Genomic DNA, 21,498 nt, shown 5'->3' on the forward strand with positions numbered 1-21,498 from the left:
CATTTATTTTGTTGCATTATTTTTTGAGCCTGAAGCTACCCAGTAAATAATGAGAGCCTTCTGTGAGAAGATATTCCTTTTTTAGTAAACCTTTCTTGCTGTTTTGTTTCTCTAAGGGTTACTTATACTATCACTGAACTTTTAAGGGCTTTTTATGTTTTACCCATCTCATGATGTAAATTATCTATGAAGCTTTATGTTGTAAGTGTTTATGTTGTAAACACTTGTACTTAGTATAGTTGTACTCACCTAGAGTTTCTGAAAACGTTATTAAATGAGAATTTGCTAATTTTCTTAGCAGGAGCCAATTTGTGTAGAGTTCTTCATATTAATGTGTATATAGATGTAGCTATATAAACCTGTGTGTGCATATCATGCGTTATCAATTTTCATTATGTTGTAATGTAGGTTTACAGAGCAGAGGCAAGCAAAGAGCTGAAGCCTTTTGGACAAAAGGGTTTAACACCATACCTTAATGTGCGTGGATGCTGCCATGTGGTGTCATTTGTGAGCTCCTGAGGTGGCTGACCATTTCCATTTTGGTGTAAATCCCTTGAGAGGGAAGGCATTTCAGAGCGGGGTGTGATCTCTTCTCCTGGTAAGAGTGATTGACAAGGAGTGAATAAATAGTTAAAAGAAGCGAGTGAATACCACCCTCCTGTTTAAGTCCAGGCACACCCAGGCTGGCACATATATATTCTAATGAGATACTATAGCCAGATGCTTGGGTTGGTTAGTCACAAGAAACATTCCTGAAAAGCCAAATCATAGTTTAATTACAACTGCTCCTGGTAGAATTTTATTTTTACAGTGACATTTTACAAGTGATTTGAATAAAGGCAGGGAATTACAATATTTTGCAAGTAGGATGTATTGATGAATATATATGCAAAAGGTGACGGAGGCCTCTTGAGTGGAAGCAGGGGCTCTGACAGCAGGTTCTTGGTCAATTGGTGAGGTGAAATGGTTCACTGAATTGGATAACACAGTGCATACCATAGTGACTGATTAAATTGATTTGTCCATGGCTACCGCCTCCTCTCCTACTGAAGCCCTTTAACCTATTTTCAAACTTTTTTTTTTTTTTTAAACGATTCTAAGTAAATGTGTTGTTAGGGAAGGGAGCCAATACAAATGCGTTCACAGCTATAAAATTCTATATTCTGGTTCTGGATTAAGTTAAAATGCACGATTCCCAAAATGTCTGTTCACTCCCATGTGATACTATATTACACCATCTTAGATAAAAAGCCTAGGAATGAGTACACTGCTAGAAACAGATGTGGAAGATACTAATAAACACCATTCTTTAATATAACCTGCATTATAATGAATACCACATTTGTGAAGTCCTAGGTGTATTTATTGGAGGCAGAGAAAGTAAAATACTTCAGGGTTTTTGTTGCTGCTGTTCTTTTTGTTTGTTTGTTTTTCTTTTTTTTCTTCTTTTTTTCTCCAATAGCAAGTTTTACTTTCTTATTATTTTATCCAAAAGATGTTTAGTAAACTTGTCAGGGAGACATAGCTGAATGCTGCTGTTAAACGGGAGGTCACTAATTTGAAAACACCTGTAATGATATGGAAAAAAAAGTAATCAGATTGACAGCGTTCATTAACTGGAAATTTATCAAGCTTTTTTTTTCCCTAAAATATAATGTTTTGGTCTTAAATCAGGATGTTCATATTTTACAACATACTTAGTATTGCCTTGCTAGGGAGATCATTCTAAAGACAATGAGGCTTGTACGTATTTTCTTTTTCATTCAAGCGGAGCTTTATCTCTTCATGGGTTATTTCATGCTATATGCAGGCAGACTAGTATAGGCATAGTCTTCAAATTCCACTGAAAATCAAATAAAAATTATGTGCACTGATGACATAAAAATGGAACCAGTTCGCCTAAAATATATTATTGCAGTTGTCATAAAAAGTGCAGAGTTCAGTGTAATGGCTTTGGTTTCTTGTTTGTTATTAATTTTTAGGGAAGATATGACAATTTAATTATAATGTTTTCTGAAGGGATAATGAAGTTCTGTGTATCATTTAGCTTCTTTAAATTATAAATCAGTCTTGGGGAATATGACAACATGCCATGGGTAACTTATGCTTTCTTTTTTTTCATTCGTCTATTAAAAGAAAGATACGGTTAGTATCTTGCTAATGGAGAAAAAGAAATATTGAGAGGGCGTTTCTCAGGGATTTTTTCTTGGATGGAATTTGCAAATGTTCACAGCCATTTTGTAACCTTTCTATAAACTACACAGGTTTTATCAAGAACATTTTTGTGTAGACAATGTATATTCTGTAATTGAGACTACAGCTATACATATGGCTTTGCATAGGCTAAACATCTGTGTTGTGTGTAGACTAACAGCAATCACATTGTGGTTTAACCCGGCAGGCAGCTAAGCACCACAAGCCAGGAGGGGACAGAGCCAGGACAGATCACTAACTGCTAGCTCAAAACAGGGCTTTGTTGCTTTCCAGGAGCCTGAAAATTTTGATGGGGGCTTGAGCCAAAGCACATTGCATTGTTTTATACATACAGTTGCTTGCACATGTAGTTGTTTTGAGTCCTTCAATCCACTCTACTAGGCATGGTTGTTTGCAACTGTTTTTTTTAATTAGTTCATATAGTTAAGGGGAAGCAAAAACAAATTGTCATTATGGGGTTAGTTCTCTTCAGTAGAATGCTAGATTATAATAGATTTAATCCATACACATTTGGTGCAAATATTTGTAATACAGAGAAACAGAAACCGTAGAAAAATAGCCAAAATAAAAAGTGATGGATATGATCAGCATAGGATCATCAGGTAATTATTGTTCTGTATCAAGTGTTAGACTGATGTAAGTCAATGATTTAAATTCCTGGTGTGTGTGTTACAAAGTAAAAGTATTCAGTAAAGAATTGTTGGATTTCTCCATGATTCCCCTTGATAATAAGATTAACACAGGAGTGTTTACATTTTGGCCATTTTAAAGACTTGGCGAAAAGGTCTTGCCTGTGGCGCTTGGAAGAGGTGCTCTGCCGTTTGTCTGCTTCTGGGCAGCCCTGCTTTTGAAGATGACACCCAGGGTCACCACCACTTGCATGTGGTTTGAGAATTTCAAGAGAAAACAAACAAACCCTGTTTTATGACTCTTGCTAGGGCTTTACTCATTTTGTTTTGAATTGAAACCATAAAAGCCATTCCTGACCCTCTGAAACATAAGCATTGTAAAAGCTCACCCCCCACCCTTCCCTTGGCGTGCCTTAACTGAGCCAGAAGAGGCAAAGTTTCTGGGCGAGATCTTTTACGTGCCCAAAGAGCTTTTTGGAGCACTTGAAGACATGGTAAAGTCCGAGGCAACTTCCTTAGGGAAAGCCAAATCTCTTCTCCCTATGCGTTTCTTTATGGCCTCAACCCAGCGACTCACAGGGTGAAGCCCACCCCTGGGTGAAGAGGTCGGCCCTGGCGGCTGCCTCCTCCCCACCCGGCTTTGAAATGTTAGTCCTGCCAGGCATTTGAAATACTAGCGCCCACGGGGGTTTAATGCTATAAATACTTGAGCAAGAAGCGATGCTTGCCAGGGCAGCGGCGTCGGGATCTGTGAATATTTGGTGCCCTCTAGCGGGGCCGAGGCTGGCTGAACCCCAGCATCATCCCTCCTTTGGGGAGAGCCAGCAGGGTAGGGGTGGTTGGGGGTTTTCTGTCTGTCTGAGAGGTTTTATATTGAAAATTTTAGCCTCCTGGCGTTGTGGAATTCGTGGAAATCCCAGTGCAGCGGGGTTTTCTGATGTAGTTGTACGGTGCTGGTGACTGGCGGCTCTTTCAGCGGCGGGACCCTCGCAGCATTGTCCCAATGCTGCACAGGCTCGTCTTACTGCTGAGGGCAGTGAGGCATCCCAAGGCTGTCACGAAAGCGTGGTTAGGCACCTGCCTACATCTGCAAATGCTTCTGATTTAGCTCTTGGCAGTCAGTAGAAAGGTCCCACTGAAAACAATTGAGGATTTGTTTTAGAGTGGTCTTTACAGAATCACAGAATCACAGAATTTCTAGGTTGGAAGAGACCTCAAGATCATCGAGTTCAACCTCTGACCTAACGCTAACAGTCCCCACTAAACCATATCCCTAAGCTCTACATCTAAACGTCTTTTAAAGACTTCCAGGGATGGTGACTCCACCACTTCCCTGGGCAGCCTGTTCCAATGCCTCACAACCCTTTCAGTGAAGAAGTTCTTCCTAACATCTAACCTAAAACTCCCCTGGTGCAACTTTAGCCCATTCTCCCTCGTCCTGTCACCAGGCACGTGGGAGAACAGACCAACCCCCACCTCACTACAGCTTCCTTTAAGGTATAAAGGTAACTTTACTTTCAAGCAGTACCAAGTGTTTTTGTAGCAAGATACTGATAAGGATGATAGTAACAGAATCTATTCCTAAGTAAGAGGTATTTTTTGGCACCGGTATGACGTAGGGGCACATTCCAAGTGCATTACTTAAAAAGCGAAACTCAGATATATATTTGTCTGTGGCAATGGGATATTGTCACAGAAACTCCTGCTGTCTCACCAACAGACCAAGTGCACAGTCAGCTTCTGACACACAGAAAATCTTACAGTCTGATGCTACATTTTATAACCAGCTGTCTCTTTTCATTTTTAGATGCTACAACTGTGGTGGCCTTGATCACCACGCTAAAGAATGCAGCCTACCTCCACAGCCAAAGAAGTGCCATTACTGTCAGAGCATCATGCACATGGTGGCTAACTGCCCCCATAAAACTGTTTCGCAACAGCCCACTAGTTCTCAGGGAAGACATGAAGCTGAACCACAGCCTTCCACTTCTGCTTTCCTGAGAGAAGGGGGAGGAACGTACGGCTATTCGTCTCCATCATATTCTCAGGAGGGAAGGTCAGAGATCTCAGAGCGTTCAGGCAGGTCACCACAAGAAGCTTCTTCAAGTAAGTTATCTGCATCACCTGAAGAACCAAGCAGAAAGGGGCCTTCTGTTCAGAAAAGGAAAAAAACTTAAAGCATTTTTCATAACTTTCCATTTTCTTTATCCTCTCGGGATGTCTACCTCATGCAAGTACAGGGGAAATAATTTCATTATCAGTAGCTGACCTGGAATTTTAACTACTGTTGAGGAACTGTGAATTTTTTTTTCTTTAATAGACAAATCACTCCAAGCAAAATACATTTGAGCAGGGTGCGTTACGTTTTACCTTCTGTATATGTGTGTATGAGTGTGCACGCGCGCGTGTGTCTGCATATCTATGAATATATATTTTTTCCATCAGAACACTCTCCAGATCCCACAATACATTACTGTGAAACAATAGACACAGTACCCGTAAATGTTGCTGAACTCATTCCTAGAATCGGTTTTCAAACATGTTCAAAAAAAAACAAAAACAAACAAGAAAACCCAAGAAATCTCACCAAACAGAAACAAAAACACCTGAAAAACCACACACAGAACTGAGATCAAGACTGTTACTTCTCTTGTGAACCAAAGGATACGTTCATATTTTAAAGCTGCCATATGGTACTAAAGATACTAAGACATCCCCCACACCATCAATTTGAGTTATTTTCTTTCCCTCTCTACAAAGCATCACTTCCCCACTTCCCACCCCTCCACCCCCCATGCCTGTGAAGGGCAGTGTCACGACTAAGCATGGCTCTCATCACCACCATCCTTTGTTGGTAAGGAGTTAATAGCTCCAGAAAAGACAATGAATGTGTAGTTTCTGTGCTGGTTTCTCAAAATGTTTTGTTAAATTAATATGGGTGTAACTGTAATTTAGATGACCGTATTGTAGGGGAGACTGTGTAAGTTGTTAAAGAGCAAACAAACCCTTTTGAGTGGTATCAGGATATCATCCTGCTTCACCCTTTGTATTCTGTGAACATTTAGGGGACCTTGGTGGCAGTAGTAGCAGCAGCAGCAGCAGCAACTTCTCTTGGTCCCGAGTAGTGCCCCTGAATTTGAAGGGGCTTCCCCTTCGTTTACTGTTGAAATGACGTGGAGAGAATTCCTTAGGGATTTTTTTGTTGTTGTTGTGGTTGTCTGTTTTGTTTTTAAAGAAAACAAAATGCAAAGCTATTAAGATCCTGGGATAAAAAGTTTCTTGAGAATAAAGGTAGATGGGTACTCGTGGTTGCTCAGCCAGCTTCTCACCCTGATGATACTGCACATGTTCATTAAAGGACAGGTGCCTGCTGCAGATGAGCCTTAGTGAAGGCACCTGCAAGCCTGCCCTGGGCATCATCAGCTTCTTGTGAACGGGAGACTGCTGCTGACCAGCCATGGTCTGGTGTGTGCTGGGACCACACACTTGTGCATTAAAGAGAAAGATTGGTGGCCTCAGAGTGAGACTCCCTGGGCTGCAGCCTTTGCTTGGGGTTAATAGAGTTGGAGCCTAGCAAAACTTCAAGTCGCTTTCCATTTGAAACGTCTACATTACCAAGTCATACGTACGATAACATACTTTGACAAATCCCATTGCAGATGTAAGTTAATTAGAGAAACTTGTATAATCCTTAGCATTGGCAATAAACACAGGCTGTTAAAGCTTGAAGGAGTCAGGTAGGTTTAAGCTCAGATAATCAAACTGGAGAACCAAGCCTGCATGAAAGGCTACGGTGAGCCCAAGCCCTGTCTGCGGTAACTCTCATAGCCGACAGTCACAACAGGTAGGCAGCTGGCTCGTTGCGTGGCCCTCCCCTCCCACTTGTCCTCCCGGTTGAGACTTTTACTGTTGCTGCTGCTGCTGCTTCAGTAAACAGGTTATAATCAAAAGCCTCAGCGAAGGGCACAATTTTCCAGAGCATTATTTTGTGTGAATTCCTTGCCAGTGTTTGCGAGAATCTCGATGGTTTATACTGAAGTTCTCAGTATGCTAATGCAAAGCTTACCTTTGACGATATTGAATGTGATATATCTATAGAGAAGAACTTCCTTGCCTTACGTAAGGATAGTAAACTTATTTAAATTATGTAGACAAATCAAAGTGGCATTGCTTAACCTTCTAGCCGGTGTAAAAACCAGGTTAAACAACAAAGATGCAAAACTTAGGTCACTTTGAAAAATTTAAACCAAAGTTCCTTATAGAAATAGGCAATTGCGGATTTGAAAACTGGTCATTCCCTGTTTATATGTAAGAAGTTCAGAGCTGAGATGAGAAAATATTTTCAACGTGCAGATTTTTATTGGTGCTGTTTGAAATCAGTGTGCACCAAAGTCAGACTGAACTGCAAAGAGCACATACCAAACCCTATCTTATTGTTGAAAGCTTAAGGTTTTATTTTTATATATTAGAATGTTATCACTATTACATAACATACTCAGGACAAAGAACTTTGCTCAGGGAATATACCATGTGATGTTGTTTTTACTTTACAGAATAGTCTACCGACCTGCTTACTCAGAACAAACCAAATAGACTTAGCCCTTTTTATCTCTATATAAGTATTATGTACTGATATTAGTAACTACCTCTGAGTTGACATAGACCTACATTTGTGATAATCAGATTTCAGCGTTTTGTATTATAAGTTCCTGTGAAATGAAAAAGTGGTATTCTGTACTGGTTGCTTATGTGAGCATACGTGTCTTTACATTCACAGGGTCTGAGTTTTCAGAGATGCTGAGCAACTGCAGCTCCCATTGACTTCCAGTTGGAGTTACTGGTGCTTAGCTTTTCTAGAAGGGGAGGGATGGGGGGTGGAGGGGAAAGAGAAAAAAAAAAAAACACAAAAAAAACACAAAAGCATCAAGCCCACTTTGTTTACATAGGTGACAATAAAATTATTATTCTGTTTACAGCAAAAGGCTACCTCATATTTACTGCATAAACACACCTTTGTGCTGCTCTGGCCTTAAAGGTGGCTGTTGATCTATGGTACATGCTATTTATCTGTACTGAATATGTAACTGATAATTCACCACTGCATAGGTTATGGCAAATACTTGTTTAAGATGAAGCATCCATCTGAAATTATGAGAAGTTTCCAAACATTTCTTTAGAAGTTTTTTATGTTTCTGTCTAAAGGATTATGGGCACTGTTCACAAAAATAAGTACATCTCCGAAACAGACAAAAAATATACATGCCTAAGTTAAACACAGCAGCGCAAGCTGTGGCAGGTAACTACTTAGCACTGAGCTGCAGTAGAAAAAAAAAATTAAAAAATCTAATGATACTCCTTCAATAGGCTGCTCCAAATAAGCAAAGAACACTTTAAAGGAGGAGATGCAGACTTGAGTTCGGGATTCTTCCTTCTTATGCTACAGCATTGGCTCAGCCTTGATTTCCCTTATTCACCAGCCTGTCCTTGCCAGAATGCCTCCCAATACAACTCGCTTGAGCAGAGGTAATTCAAGTATCGGCTCAGAGGGATGTGTTTTTCTCCAAGCAGTACTGGAGATAGGCTTAAACCTGTAACAAGAGAGCTCTCCCTCCCAACCCCTCACTCCAAAAAACTCAATTTGATTTAATCATAAGGGACATTGTGAGATATTTATATTCTCCCCCAAAGAGAGTTAATGGTATTTATTTCCACACTACAAAAAGTGAGCCATGGGGAAGATTGATATTTGGAAGAAGAGCCAAATAACTTTTTTTGCTGTAGCTAATTGTAAGTCTGGCATTATAATACCATCTGCAGTATTTTGCTTTTAGCTAGCTTTCAGGGAGTGCCAAACAACATACTTGACTCCTACCTTTTCCCTTTGTAGGCCACCTTTTCCAGCCCAGTTTTATTCTGCGCCAGTGTTATCCTGAAGTTCCTGCTTAGTCATACATAGTTTTGTGAATAGAGCCCCATAAAAAGTGTTTATAGATCTTGTAACATTCTTTGTAAGAAGAATTATAAAAGAACATGGGAAATCTCATTGAGTCTTAAATTTAATTTAATTAATTTATCTGTAAGAAATGTTTATCATAAAAAAAATATATATGTATTCCCCTGTGCTAGATATAAAAGTAATTGGGAAGATGTGTACATGTGCAGATGCACTGATTTTAATTTTCTAGAAGTCTTAATGAGATTTGAGTATTGTTTTAGAAACAAGCAGAGCCTTGTTAAATGCATCAATCTAATTTTGCTGAGTATATCAACAGCCTCTTCTTTAAGATACGTTGGTTGTGTGTTACCCCTGTTACAACCCTTGAGTAATAACAAGAGGTTGATCTATGAACACACACGTCTTTTTTATGCTAAAACAGAGCTGTAAATTAGCAGCTTTGGTAGTGTTTTTATAAGAATGTTGAAAAGTACCAAGGTATTTGCTACCATTGTCGTTGAACCAAATGTAAGAGCAACCAGCTTTACAAAGGATAATGGTTTTGACTACCTCTTGGATTACTAAGTTAAGCAACAACTGGCTGACAAACATCACCAGACTGGCTTAAACTAGTATGTGTTGCTTGTGGTAATAATAACAATAACCATACTAGAGACCAAAGTGAACACTGATTTCTATATGTCTTTAATACTGTGTCTTATCTAGTGTTTTTAAATTATCTTCTGTAGTATAGATTACCTCATTGTCCATTTTGACTTGTATGTTGTTTACAAGGTGAAATTAAAGAAAAATCACTTGAATTTTATGTTTTAAAAAAAGACAGTGAGTTGAAGTTTTGAAGGTCATTTCACCTGTTTACTGTCTTGAGGGACTAAAGCACTGATTGCCTTTCTACATATCATGTATTTTATATTCTCATTTCATGCCTAATGTCTTTTTTTTTTCCTGTCAGTCATGGATATTGTGAGGTTTAAAAGAATTACTTGATTAAAAATAAAACATAACATTGGCATTTACAACAGGCCTTTGAGAGTTTCTTTATTTGCATGATTTAAAAAAAAAAAGCACCGTGCAGTCAATGTTCACTTAGTTTTAAGACATTATCTTCAGGAAAGATAAATTGTTATATAAATTGTTGTTGGATGGAGGGGAAAATAAAAGGTTAGTGCATACCTGGATTGTACTAGCAATGCTGCAGAAATTGCACCCCAAACCACATTCAGCTATTGAAATTAAACTGCAAGATTACAGCTTTTGGTACTTAATCTCTGTGAGAATACACTAGTCATTAAAGTTATCAGGCATTTGGGCTAGTCTCTGGGATGGAAAGCATCCGATATTTACGTTTCATCCTATATTTATTCTTCCATAATCTGTAAGCTTGCATATATATATTGCATGCTAATTTGAAATGATTTGCAGAGTTGTTTCATTTTTTAGAAAGGAAAGTGCTGTTGTCTACCATTAACTGGAAACTCCATCTCAAAATTACATAAAGTGTATTAGTGGATTCAATAGCATTAGCTCATCAATCTCTATTAAAAGACTTGGAGGCTTGAATATGCTACCTACGTGGCCATTGTGTTTCAATACAAGTCTCTCTATACAGGTGATTAATAGCAAAATTGATCAATCTCTGCTAAATACAATGCATTTTTTTTTTCTATTTGTATAAACATCTGTGTGAAGGGTTACCATCTCAATCTAGCATTCTCTACTCTTCCAGTTGCATAAAACCTCATTTGCATTTTCTTTTTCTCTCTAATGTGTGGCCTCAGTAAGAATGAGTTATGAACTTGTTCCTCCTCATCCACCTCAACTTGTAGCCTGTTACTCACATTACTTTTTCTGGAAAGGGCAAGATGCGACTCTGAAGCTACAATCTGCTGCCACGATGCTGCTGACCTCCAGGACACCAGCAGGTTGCTCTGCACTTGTTTCTGCAAACGCTGCCAATTGCATGACTGCAGAGTGGCTGCCACTGAGCCTGCACACAGCTGCTGATGCTCTGTTAATATGCAGCTGGTCAATTTTTGCTTTCTGGCTGTACAATATTTAGCCCCAGGTATTATTTGTGCTGTACAGCTCTTAGCCTAGATATTCGGGGCTGGAGCAGCCAAAAGGTTCATAAACCAGATGAACTGGTGTCGTTACTGCCATTGTACCAACCAAAAAAAGGTGGACAAGGTGAAAACAGTAACAAGGACTGAGCTTAGATATCCAGCTTTAGGCGCTTACAACCCCTTTTATTTTTTCAACTAAGTAATCAAAAATTCAAGGCCAGGAAGTATCAGTAGTCTGTGCAGTTTGACCTGCTGCATGTCAGACGTTAAGTTCAGGGCAGTTACTGTTGTATTGAATTTTAGCACTCAGCTTCAACTGCTGCCTTGCTTGCTTGGCGGTTTTAAGCATATTTACCGGTTGGGCTTCAGATCAGGCCTGAACACTCTTGAGAAAAAAGAAATGCTCCGCTCTGACAGCCTGTTTTAATCACCTCACTGTTAGCAAGTAGTGTCTAATTTCCATTTCCTCTGGCTTCAACTTCCAGCTAGCTGTCTTTTCCCACCAGGGTAGAAAGCCTGCACTACTAAGAAAATGCAAATACTGTTTTATTTTTTTATTTTTATTTTTATAGAGGACAAAAAAGACCCAATATCTTATATATATATATAAAAAAAAAAAAAAAAAAAAGTGGTGTTGCCTCACCCTTATCATCATTTTCAGAAGCTTTCTACTCTCCTCCTCAGCCCTGGCTTTAAAAACAACCAAAATATGGTTAAAATGCTGGGTTACCCAAAGCAGTACCTGGCCAAACTGAATACAGTCCTACTAGCCATGGAGGACAAAAGCAAAGAGCCTGGTCCATAAACCTGGATGTTTTTAGTAGTGAAGCTATGAACCAACAGAACAATCCCCACCAAGGCACAGGGCTGATCAACATGGACTGCAATTTCTTTCCTTTGACTTCTTCAAGACCATCTAAAGGTGGCTGGTTGCTGGAAAAGAATTGATGGACTCATCTTGGTCACTACAAAGTATATCTGTACAGGCAGTATTATGCTGAATTCACATTTTTCAGTCATTCCAGACTTACTACACAAATTTACATGGTGGGTGATTGCACTGACACACTACCAGTCTTTGATATTCTAGAAAATGAGTTCATTTCTTTTTCAGAAATGTGCTAGATTGTCATGTCCTAGGTTGTCTAGTTTAAGGAGCAGAATAAAAGAAACCTTAGTTGGAGCATCCAGAATACTTGAGGCAATTAAACTAACTGAACACTGAGAAATACTGCCCAACAGTTACCAGGGTAGGAAAATAAGTTGAATTTGGGAGTAGTTTTGGAAACTGCCCGTGAAACAAAGCAGAAATGCTCTTTCTTCCCCAAGGTAGCACAGCAAGGGCAGAGGCTTCAAGCGCAGCAAGTTCCCTTCAGTCCAGCCCACATTTTTGTGTATCCTTGACCTATGCTGACAGCCGTGACAAAAAGTCACAGTCAAGCCTGCTGAACCAAAACTTCTGGGGAGTTTCAAGCCTGATTGATAGTTTCCAAAAATGTAGTTGCCTCACAAAATGCTGTGCGGAGAGGAGCGGAGGCTCCTGCTACAGAGATCCTCTGTCAGTAAGTAGAGCCACCCCAGCAGTTCCCAAGCCCTAGGATCTGTTTCTGTGTTACAGCAGAGAAAAATTAAAGCAGAAGAACTACAGGAACAAGTGTCTAGTTCCATTCTCTCCCCCACGTGCAATTTCCTTCTCCACTTCCCTGTACCACTTCCAATCACTTCCTTGGGTGCTTGAAAGCTTTTTGTGTCGCACCTACCTTCAAGCACACACTGCAGCTGTTCCCCAGGACACTGTGTGGCTGGGTGTTACTTTGCACCTCTGATGTATGTTTAAAGGTGGATGTATGCAGATAAAGGTGGGCACCCAGGCAGCTGGTAAGCTTCAGGGGCTGGGAAGGGCAGCAGTCTGACCTTTCTCTGATGCTTAAACAGACATTTTTTTTCTACAGGCACCAAAAATTCCTCAAATCAGAGGTACTGAGGGTGCTTCCCAAGGAGCAGGCATCAGGACTGATTTCCAGCTGTCTCCAGAACCAGGATTTCGGAAGCTGCACCCACTCTTGATGCTAGCAGTTCAATAATGCCAGCTAACCTGCCATCTTATCCCTCTTTGCTGTGTTCTTGAGATACCCTAGAAAACAAAATATTGGAGTTTGGATACTGTGAGCCTTACAGTTAGTCAGTATAGGTGTGTTTAAAGAGAGTGGCTTGCTGCACTTCATTTAAATCCTAAATCTAATGCACAGAAAAAAGCCTACCTGCCTCTTTTTACACGGGGAACAGGTGAGCAGGTAGATGGGGGGCACAACAGCTACAGTGAAGGGAACGGATGGAAATACACTGCTCAGCACAGGCCCTGAGCCCCTGCATAACCTGAGGTACATTTTATTCAGCTAACAGCCACAAGTGGTTACCAGAAGCAACCCTGTGAGTCACACGAGGGCACACTGGGCTGGTTCAAAACAAAACCAAAATCACCCGTTTTCTGGCACACCACCACCACCACGAAGAGCCAGCTAGAAAAGTGAAGTGATGGGATATGAGAAGGCCCAGTGGGAGGACAGAGAAGGCTGGGAGCCTCCTCCAGACGGTTTTCTCTGCCCGCAGAGAGGTGCCAGCAGGACATGAGGGCCCTCACAGAGTCCCGAGTCCTGCCACCAGCACCCTCCTCATCCAGCACCTCCAAAGCCTGCACCCAAGCTGCTCTATACGGGTTGGGCACGCTCTGTTGCCCTAAGCTTGGTTTTGCCCCCATTGAGTCAATGTGGGAAGGATTTGGGTCACCGTGAGTTTTTGTCGGAAGGGTTCCCTAAATTAGCTCCTCTGCTTGAGATGAAAGGAAGAAAGAGGTCTGTCTTTGTTCTCCCGCCGTAACAACCCTGTCCCATCACTGTCTCCATTCACCAGCTCGCAGCAAGGCCCTGGCAGCCAGGTCACAGGTCAGCATGGACGGCAAGCCTCCGTGCCCCTAAAAGGGCTGGAAAGCTCTTCATTGCAACTTCAGCAGCCTCCACAAAGCACCCAGCTTTTCCAAAAAAAAAAAATCAGGCTCACAGAGTTGTGCTGCCAGGAGCCCAGAGGCCAGGAGATGTTCTCCTACATTTCATCCTCGGGACACCGCCTGCATTGTCCAGGGTCCCTGGAGGACATCTAATGTACCCCTGAATTACTGTGCATTGCCTCATTCCTCCAGATTGCGTAGCAAGGCCTCTGCCATGTGAATTTTCAGATCCGCTCATCTGCCTCCTCTATATCTTCAATTGTTTTTAATTTAAAGCATAATTAACACCAACGTTCCAGCTGCTCGTTGCCATTTCCAGGCAATGCTCACCCCTGCCCCTCCACCTGCACTGCCTCCAAGCATCAGCTCTAGCAGCTGCCGATGCCCTTCTGGAGACCTAGGATGCCACACAGTCCAACTCCTGGCATGCACATACCTCAGCCAGCATTTTCTGACACTCTGCTGAATTTATTTTACATGATGTTTATCGCCCTGTGCAGGGATGCTCATTTTGGAGGTGTGCCGCCCAACAGCAGGATCCCCTGAGCAAAGAATGCCCACGTGCATCAGGCAGCCCATTCAGAAGCTACCTGAAGACACAACACCACAGGGTCACTGCTACAAGCATCATGTAGTGCAGGAGAACAGCCTGAAGGGGCACGCGTTGCTTACACAAGGAATGCTCCCTAAAAAGAAGCAAAACTATGAAAAATGTGAAAATCTTATGATTTTTAGCTCAAGTAGAAGCAGGATCATAGGGGTTATATATAGGTAGGCTGTTGTTTTGCAATTATTTTTAACCACCCCTCCCCAGCCTGTGAGCTGGTCTTATGATTCCCAGGGGCCAAAGTCAGTTTTTGTCTGATGGATAACTTGCCAGTGCCCATCTCCTTAATGCACTTGGCTCTCCTCTTGCCAGACAGAAGGAGCTGGCGCCTGATGCACCAAGGTCTCTGCTGCTGTTCTTGTTGACAGCTGAAACAAGAAAAGCCCAGATTCCACAAGGGAGAGATCTGCAAGGAGGAGAAGGGTTTGAGGAGCTTTTCCAGCTACCCTGATGACACAGCATCACTGTGCCAGAAGGGCACAACCACTGTTTTCGGACCCACAGTCCCTGGGGCACAGCAGACCCACGGCTCATGTCCCTGCAGAGTGAGCCTTTGGCTTTCACTTCCACAGTTTACCTGTATGCCAACACAACCAGCTTTCTCTCTGAGGGAAATGCAAAAATTGCAGGTGGCATGAAGCTAAAAGGGATGACTGCAGGGTTGGGAGAGAGCACACGGTTTGTGGGGTGGATTTCAGCAATGCCAAGCAGAGCACAGTGTATTTACAGAGGCCACAGTGCACCTAAAGATCACTTGGCAGCACTGGAAGAAAAATATAAAAATTGTGCTGGAGCAGCTGCTGAATATGTATCGACAACAGGCAACTGTTGCTGAAAGAAGTTTGAGAGTGTATGCCCAGAAACGTTGTATAAGCAAACATTTGAGGGAATTTGCTATTCTGGCATCGCTGCCGAGGAGCCAGCTGGAGTAGCTTTCTAGCTGAAGGTATTACACCAGAAGGTGACAGCTTCTGGTGCGAGTAATAAATGCAAGAAGGATGCCAGCTATAAGGATGGGCTAAAAGAAGCAAATGTGTTTGCCTCTCTTTCAGCAGCCTCCTATTACAAAGAAGGCTGACTCAAAGGGACTAGCGAACAGTCCAAAGACTAGCTCCAAAGCCAAAGAAAAAAGGGGCCACTAGAAGCTGCTTCTTTCTGCAGCAGTTTTGCACAGGTTAGCTGTATGCAAGCCCAGGACTCCCACCCATCAGTCCTCATATGAACAGGGCATTCCCCAAAAGCTATGCTGCAGATACCGAAGTGCCTTTAGTAACAACTCAGCTGATGTCATCTTTTTCTCTCCACAGCACAACCCAGAGCTGGGCTTGAATATCAGTGTGTTAAAGTTAACGTACACAATATTTGGTTTACAGAGCTGGTAAAGAAAACAGAGTGTAAGAAAGCAGGTAGAGGGCTTGATTTTCAAAACTGACATTTAGCTTAGAGCTGGAGAGTGCCAAATGACAGTGGAAATTCTCCAGAAACATTTCCCTCTCTGGAAAATCTCTGGAAAAGAGAAATCATTTCTCCCCACACTTCACAAGCTGTTAAAATATTTCCTGTACTGTTTACATGCATCATCTTCTTTTTCAGCTCGGCTCTGCTGGGGATTTCCATTACTTTCAGCAGTCAGCACTTTTCGCTGCTTCTAAATGCACCATGCACTGTGATGGATGCGATGTTGGAGGAGAGCAGTGCTCAGACCAACTGCTCCATGACACAAATAGCTCAGTGATCATTCCCTCCAGGACGTGATTAAGTTGCTGACTGCACAATTGATTTTCCTGTGTCTTTCTTCCGTGCACTGTATTGCATTTAACTCAGAGATGGAGAAGGCATCTCTAAGTGGAAGACAGGAATCAGGAAGAGAGATGCGAGATGTAAGCAGTGTTGTCACCCATGGTACACTTGTAGCTTTGTCCATCTTTGATGGGAACAGCCATGTGGTGAAGTTATCGCTGGGATAGCTACAGATCTACCAACATCAGTGTAATTCTGCTTGTTTTTGTAGTTCCTCCTCTTCCCACAAAAGTCCGTGGTCGTAACTACACTTGATACTTACCCAAACCTAAATAAATGTTCCCTCCATCACTTCCTTTGGGCTCTGTGAGGCACACTCTGAGTTCATCTAGCTCACCACCAAGCCTGAATGCTGCATGCGCTTCCACAGCCTTCCCCAAATCAATGTCTTTCTAATTAACTGGTATTTGTGGTGTCCCCAGTCATACTGACAGCATCTGCAAAAAGCATGCAAGTTTCATCCCCAGCAGAGGCTGCTGTTATCTGCATTTCCATCTTTTGACGCGAGAAGTTTTTAGATTCCTCCTCTGCTGAGCAAAGCAGCACAGATTTCAGGGAGCCTGCATACACAGCTAGTTTCTGTCAAATAGAGCTCAGCCTTAGTTGTGCCATCAGACTGCACTGGAAGAAATGCCTTTGTGCTGGATGAGTGCAGTCTGGAAGCAGTTTAGGGACAGACTTGAACACAATCCCTAACATGAGATGCTGCCTCCAGCTCCACCTTCCTGAGACTGACAAGGTACATGTGGCAGAGTTATTAATTCAGTCCTCTCACTGCTTCCATCTTCAAGGTAACATTTGCAAAGCAGTACATCTTTAGAGATGTTTATGATGAGTGGAGATAAAAACTAAAAGCTCGCAGTGTCCACACATTAAGACAGTCAATGCAGAAAAAATAAACTGATCTGAAATTTATATATTGTTAGCAATTTACAGACAAACTGTAATTAGCTCAGATTGACCTATTTAGATGGACAGAAATACAGATAGAAAAAATACAACCAAAAAACCAACCACATATCCATGGATCTAGAAAAAACACAACCAAAACACCAACCACATATCCATAGATCCTCTAGGAAATTAACTAAGTATGTCTGTTCTGTGAGGAAAAAATGTGAAAAACAAGATGGCAAAACAGGGTTCTCATCCTGCTAAGACAAAAGCAAAATTAAAGGCAAGCAAACCTTATTATAACAAGGTTTGCTTACAGACTATGATGCTCTAAGAAGTTTCTTAGGGCTCTTTATTTGTCTGTTTGCTTCTCACCCGCAAAGGCTCAGACCTCCTATTTCTAGAAGGCAGCTGAAGTAGCAGATATTGGCTATGGAGTCTTGAGAAAGTCCTAATTGCACCATGAAACACACATTAGAAATATCTTTTCTTGGTCTTTTACTTCCCTTGCCCTCCTCAAAAAGAGCTTGTAGTACCAGATTTATTGTAATTGAAGGATACTGAAGGCAAACAATAGGGGAATAACTCCTTAAAAAACTTTTTTTTTTTTTCCTCTAATTGAGTGACATGATTTTTCCCTTTGACATTTAGGCAATTATATGTATTTCTTCCACATTCTGTAGGGCATTTTACAACACACCCTCTGCATGAAAAGAAAAAGGTTTTATGTTCAACACACTCTAAGTCATCAGAAGCAGTAATTTATTAGATGGATGGCTTTCAAATATATTGCTAGCTGATGTCCACGTGAGTTTTTCCAGGGACTCTGATCAGAGTTGCTGTTGCTAATTATATAGGCTACAAATGAATATATCAAAATCCACAAATAAGCATAAAGTTTCCTTCGATAACTCTCCCTACTGCCAGATTTTGCTGAAAGAAGGAGGAAGGGAAGGGAACAGGAAAGAGACAGCCAGCCAGGCACCCCAACAACATGTGTATGAGCTTCAGAGGGTTTCCAGAAGAGGAACTCAATTTTACAGTCCTCATAACAGAGCTTTTCATTATAGACAAAACTGAATCATTGCAATTCATCCTCACACTTGCAAAAATGAAACACCAGCTAGCACACAGGAGTAAGTCTGGCCTTACAGAATCACTGAATCATTAAGGCTAGAAAGACCTCCAAGATCATTTGATACAACTATCTCCCCACCACCAATGTTACTCACTAAACCACACCCCTAAGCACCAGGTCCAAACTTTCCTTGAACACCCCCAGGGACAGCAACTCCACCACCTCCCTGAGCAACCCGTCCCAGTGCCTGACTGCTCTTTCTGAGAAATGTCTCCTCATTTCCAACCTGAAAATTTCCAGCCTTATTTCTAAGGACAGGACTACATGAATATATAAGCCTCAGGAGATACACAGACCCTTTATGCTGCACTTGGGCTCACCTGCATCTCCACAACCTGCAGATAAGAGCACACAGACAGGCACCACAGCAGTAGCCACGGTTTAAGTACGCACACACACAACTTCAGAGGGTTTCCCCAAGCATACAGGGAAGCCACAGGAGATGACACAACTTAACTCTGAGAAGACACACCCACACATTGACTTGCTTTTGCTGTCTCCATTCACTCTTCTCACACCCAGCCAAATGAGTGACCCATCTCCACCTGGGCTTGCCTGTTGCTGCTGGTACTAGTGCAGTCCCTGTGCTGAAGGAAAAAAAAAAAAAAAAGAACAAAAACCTGTTTTCCCCACCTAACTCTCAGCTTGCTCCCAGCTGTGCTTTGGCACAGGCCAATGGTTGTGTGCTCCAGGAAAGGGAAATGGTGGTGGAGGTGTGATGGGAAAATATGAACAGAGTGATAATGCTGTGTTTTTAAGACATTTCACTAATGCCTAACAAGAGCTCTTCAGAGCCCTGCCTCTGAGCAGAAGGAAGGAGCAAGTTCCCACCTCACTCCCTTGGAAGTGACTGCATGCATTATGCCCCCACGCTCATCGCAAAGCCTTTAGATATCAGGACAATGCCACGGTCGTGTCCCACTTAGTGAGGAACAGGTGTGATACATGTCCTTTCTAGGTCCAAACCAGCAGCCTAGATGAAGAGCAGCATCACCTGCAGCTTTCCTGAGTACCCCTGTGTGGAATAATTGGAGGTCATCCATTTTTTTTTTTTTTTTTTTTTTTTAAAAAAAGGTTTAGTTTGTGTTTAGCAACATATATTATAACTGTTTCTCAGCCTTTTCCCATTTACCTGGGCTCCTGCAGTTTATGAACCTTCCCAGTCTGGACAAATGCAATCAGATAGCTGCCTGGGTTTTATTTTGTTTCTATCTAGACACATCTGTCACCATAAGTCACCTCCACATGAATAGAATAAGAACAGAAATGTATTTTCATTCTGTTAGAGCATTTAACATACTATCATTTTTGCTTCTTCCCTTCATCTTAAATCATTTTGCCTTCTGCTTGTGAGTTTCACCTCATATGGAGGGAAGTCCACGTATGCTGAACAATAAGAAAAAGCACAAATTGCAGAGGGTGGTGTCATTAGGAAAATTATTTCTAAGAAACTGAAGGAGAGCATGCTTTCTTCCGCATTTAGGAGTGTAAAAGATTCATAACACTTCACAGCATTTTTGGCAGGCCATGTCTATACCATTATTAAATTCCTCAGTTTTCTGGAACAGAATAAAGCACTGAGTACCAGTGAACAAAACAGTATTGATGCAATAGCATACAAGTGGATGCATTTCGAGAGGCATTGCTTTTGATCTGCTTTTGCTACAAAGGATGATGGGGAATTGTTATCCCAAAAGCACTTTGCACAGGAAACCAGGATGTGGCCATAACAGATATTAATCCCCAAGGAGAAAGTTAAGGAGGAACGCGAGTACGGTAAATTGCAAGGGCTGAGCAGTGTTCATTTGCGGCATCTGATAGCTGAAGTAGGTGGCTGGAGACTGCAGCCCAGCTTACGTCCATCCCTGTGCAAAGCCCTAATTTCTACTCAGGTTATGGCTTGTGGGCCTTAAAGAGGTTTCTGAAAAAGAAAACAGGTGTTCTCAGGCTTCCAGAGTTATTTAGCAAACACATACCCATGCCATGGCTGTGACTTAGATTTGTAACACACATATTTTATATTCATTAAGTGCTAAATAAGTGTTCTTGTTAACTTAAAATTCATCTAATGCTTCAGCTTGCTGAAAATGCTTTATTCTAAATGACTTTATCAGCTGAAGTAATCTGTTCTGTTAAACAAGAGCCCATCAGCTTTTGCCACCTTGTTGAGGCAGTCAGTCTGCAGTGCTCTCCTTTTTAGAAGTATACAGATAGGTTTCCAGTCAATACTGAACAATCCTGCAACTTCTGCTTTGGTATTGCCTCTCTGTAATCTCTAATGACCCTCATATTATCATCATCATGCTCTCAGGAAGCTTAAATGTCAGGACTAATTAATTAAGATGGTTTGTCTTCTTTTATTAATCCCATAAGTACTGAGAACCCATTCCCCTTTAATCAGAAGCAGCTGTGACCAGCATTGCACAAGAGACAGAAAAACATTTTATTCAGAGGTACTTCCTATGACCACATTTCTGAAACAATAATTAAAGTAACTGTTGCTGTTATTCCAGTAACAACATTAAAACGTGTCACGATGATTTCACTTCCCAAAACTCCATCAAAATGATTCACCAATCTATCTGTACCAAGCCCAATCTAATCTACATCAAGCCCAATGCTGCTTATGAAATTGCTGCCTTCCACATATGAAGATATGAGACTTTACCTTTGCAATAGGCTCTACCTAGGTGCTAGAAATTTACTGAAGAGCTGAGCCCTTGCCAATGCATCAGCATTCCCACTCTTCAATATATTTACTGAAGTGCCTATTTTGTAATATTTTTGCTTTATAATGCATCTATCAAATGAACTAGCCCATTTTCCACAAGGAGATTATAACTGATTTGTGCTTATTTCTTAAATGGAAATACTATAGGAAAGAAAATAAGGTATTTAGTACTTGCATACCAGTTCATCACTTTATTTTTAAAGATTAAATATATATATATATATATATATATATATATATATATATATATATATATATATATAAACTCTACCATAAAACAAATGAAGAACAGGGTTATCTGAACTACTTAGATATTGTTGAAACACTTTTGATCACTAATCATTTTGATCAGTTCTAAGCGTACTATTTCCTGCAAGCACCAGCCATGGACTAGACCCTGGGGGCTGTTTCCCAAGCTGCAGCAATGCAATGTGGGCAGCACGTAGCACCCTTCATTACTGC

The 21,498-nt window shown here is 41.4% G+C and overlaps 1 protein-coding gene and 1 long non-coding RNA gene across 11 annotated transcripts in view; one reads left to right on the forward strand and one right to left on the reverse strand.

Moving 5' to 3' along the window:
- The window catches only part of LIN28B (lin-28 homolog B), a 101,905-nt gene extending 88,837 nt beyond the window's left edge, over nucleotides 1–13,068 (forward strand). For 8 of the 10 annotated variants that reach the window (XM_084515179.1, XM_084515181.1, XM_084515184.1 and 5 more), the window contains one exon: nucleotides 4,651–7,715. In XM_084515179.1, the coding sequence (XP_084371305.1) occupies nucleotides 4,651–5,020 (370 nt within the window). In that variant the 3' untranslated portion in view covers nucleotides 5,021–7,715. Of the gene's footprint in view, nucleotides 1–4,650; nucleotides 7,716–12,814 lie in introns of those variants that run through there. The other 2 variants (XM_084515186.1, XM_084515187.1) reach the window with 1 other exon arrangement.
- Nucleotides 2,431–18,773, reverse strand: LOC311434777. Its single transcript, XR_014691724.1, has 3 exons — nucleotides 18,626–18,773; nucleotides 4,865–4,967; nucleotides 2,431–3,978 (listed from the first exon to the last, which is right to left on the reverse strand). It is a non-coding gene; the product is annotated as an uncharacterized lncRNA (long non-coding RNA).
- Nucleotides 18,774–21,498: the final 2,725 nt, after the last annotated feature.

This window comes from Aythya ferina, assembly GCF_964211825.1.
Source record: "Aythya ferina genome assembly, chromosome: 3".
NCBI lineage: Eukaryota > Metazoa > Chordata > Aves > Anseriformes > Anatidae > Aythya > Aythya ferina.